This window comes from Penaeus vannamei, chromosome 32 (genome assembly GCF_042767895.1).
Source record: "Penaeus vannamei isolate JL-2024 chromosome 32, ASM4276789v1, whole genome shotgun sequence".
Lineage (NCBI taxonomy): Eukaryota > Metazoa > Arthropoda > Malacostraca > Decapoda > Penaeidae > Penaeus > Penaeus vannamei.
The window spans coordinates 9,046,175-9,048,674 of record NC_091580.1 but is presented as its reverse complement, the minus strand read 5'-3'; the positions used below and the strand labels follow the sequence as shown (position 1 = coordinate 9,048,674).

Here is a 2,500-nt window from a genome sequence, read left to right as displayed (position 1 = left end):
AAATGCACCAGCCATCATATATATTATATATAATATATATAATATGTATATATATGTATATATATATATGTATATATATATATATACACATACATACATACATATATATACATACATATATATACATATATACATATATACATATATATATATATATATATATATATATATATATATACATATATGTATATATATGTGTGTGCGTGTGTCTGTGTGTATATATATATATATATATATATATATATATATATATATATATATATATATATATATATATATATATATGCCACAATGTTCCAATCATATATTTTAATGAATCGTGCCTCGCAGTGTATATGTATTAATTACATTATCAACCTTGATTTCAAAAATAGTGCCAGCCATTATTATACTACAAATCGCAAACACCACATTTTTTCTTCTTCTTATGTGTTGTTTACTTTCTACGAGCCCCGCACTGCCCCAGTCACAGACTCTAAAACCAGTGCCTGTCTCGCCCCGCAGTGCCACTGGCTGAACGCCTACCACGCCCGGGTCCGCGACGTGGTTGGGGGAGAGCTGATGACGCAGGACCGCAGCCAGGGCTATGAGTGGCTGGTGGCCAAGACCAAGCCCCTCCCCTGCGTGGGCGGTGCTTACGGAGACTCTCGAGGCAAGTCATCAGACACTATGGCAGCTTTGACCTTTGGCAGCCGAGGGCGAGCCAACGGGGCAGGCGGAGTCACTGGCGAAGCCGTCCTGGTCATGGCGGCGCTCCTTGTCTATGGGGTACTTGGGCATTGGGCCTCGCTGAGTCAGTAGTGACTGCTTACAAATACACCAAGTGATTTAGGTAGTCTCTGTAGATATGAATATGTTCTGAATGTGTATAAACGAAAATTTCCTGAGATTCTTTGGTGTGTTTCAGCATCGTTTCAATAATCTTTTACTAAGTGTCGTATGACTGATTTTAACATTGTGTATTTTCTGGATAAAAATGTCAGTAAGAGACACTAGGAACGTGTATATAATGATATAGTTAAGCACGGAGAAGTGCACATGACAGCTGGTAACCTTACAAATATATTGTTATACAGCAAAGTGTCCATTCACTTCAACTACTGATCGAGTCTCTAAGAAATGCAAAGTGAAATAAGGATATCAAAGTCGATAATGATTATCATGATCATAATAATATGAATTATGATAATGATAATAATATTGATGATAATAATGATAATGGTAATAATAAAATTATAATAATATATGAAAATAACTATCATAATGATGATAATAACTTCAGTAATAAAAATAGAAAAAATAATGATGCAAAAAATACTGGGATAACAATGCTTAATTATTAATCTAATAATTTCAGTGATTTTATGCATTCTCTTATGAAAACATTTTCCCACTGAAAATTCTGAAGCATCCACCTACAACAGAAGTGATTGCAAGGAACATAGCAAATTCCCTTTAGAGTAAACGTAACAGTTCAGGTGTGTAAAAGCATATCACGAAACCATTGCAAATAGCGTTTGGTTTGTATAATGTAATTTTCTATCATTATTTTCGTTTCTTAGATATTAATTGATCGTTTCACTGTTTGTGCCCAAATGCTATGATGGTGATTTTCACACTTAACTCGCATATTACCAAAGCATCAGTGTCTTTTGCCATGCAGCGTAATAAATGGTTTGATTGACTCTTTACTGTGTGGATTCTCATGCCAAAACTCTCAAGTCGTTAAGACCTTTGTCTGTGTATATATATATATATATATATATATATATATATATATATATATATATATATATATATATATATATATATATATATATATATATATATATATATATATATATATATATATATATATATATATATATATATATATATATATATGTATATATATATGTATATATATATATATATATATATATATATATATGTATATATATACATATATATGTGTATATTGTTCTTAAGTGCGGGAATATCCATTTTGTGTTGATTTTCGGTTGGCTATCGAACATAATGGTTGTCATATTATCTAATTTCCTCAACTTTCTCCATCTCTTCCAGAACCTTCTACTCTTGTAAGAATAATACCTATAATTCACATATGATTACACACGTAACACTCACAGTAAGGTATAACTTAGTTTTCCGTCCCTTGATATAGAGCATTTTCCCCTATTTTAAGTATCTTATTTTTGAATACTCCTGACAGCTCCAGAGGTGTCAATTCTGTGACTCTTTTAAGTGCTATCTATTGACTGAAACAGAAACAAGTGTGTATGACCAACAGAAAATAAAACTGTCCTCGCATATACAATTATGTGATACAAGAACTATGATTGTGAAAAACTACAACAGTTTGGTGATAAATCTCCAGGAAAGTGGGTTGTCTTGAGGCATTAACACTAACAAATAATTTAGACTAAGTATGAGTAGTATGATTACTATGAAGGATAATTTGTATGATGTGTGCGAGGGATTTTTTATGCTTGTATATGTC

General features: G+C 31.8%; 1 protein-coding gene across 2 annotated transcripts in view; it reads left to right on the top strand.

Annotated features, from left to right (window-relative positions):
• LOC113823490 (uncharacterized) overlaps positions 1-2,500 on the top strand; it is a 237,374-nt gene that overhangs the window by 220,472 nt on the left and 14,402 nt on the right. For both annotated transcript variants that reach the window (XM_070144705.1, XM_070144704.1), the window contains exon 17: positions 505-652. In XM_070144705.1, the coding sequence (XP_070000806.1) occupies positions 505-652 (148 nt within the window). The remainder of the gene's footprint in view (positions 1-504; positions 653-2,500) is intronic.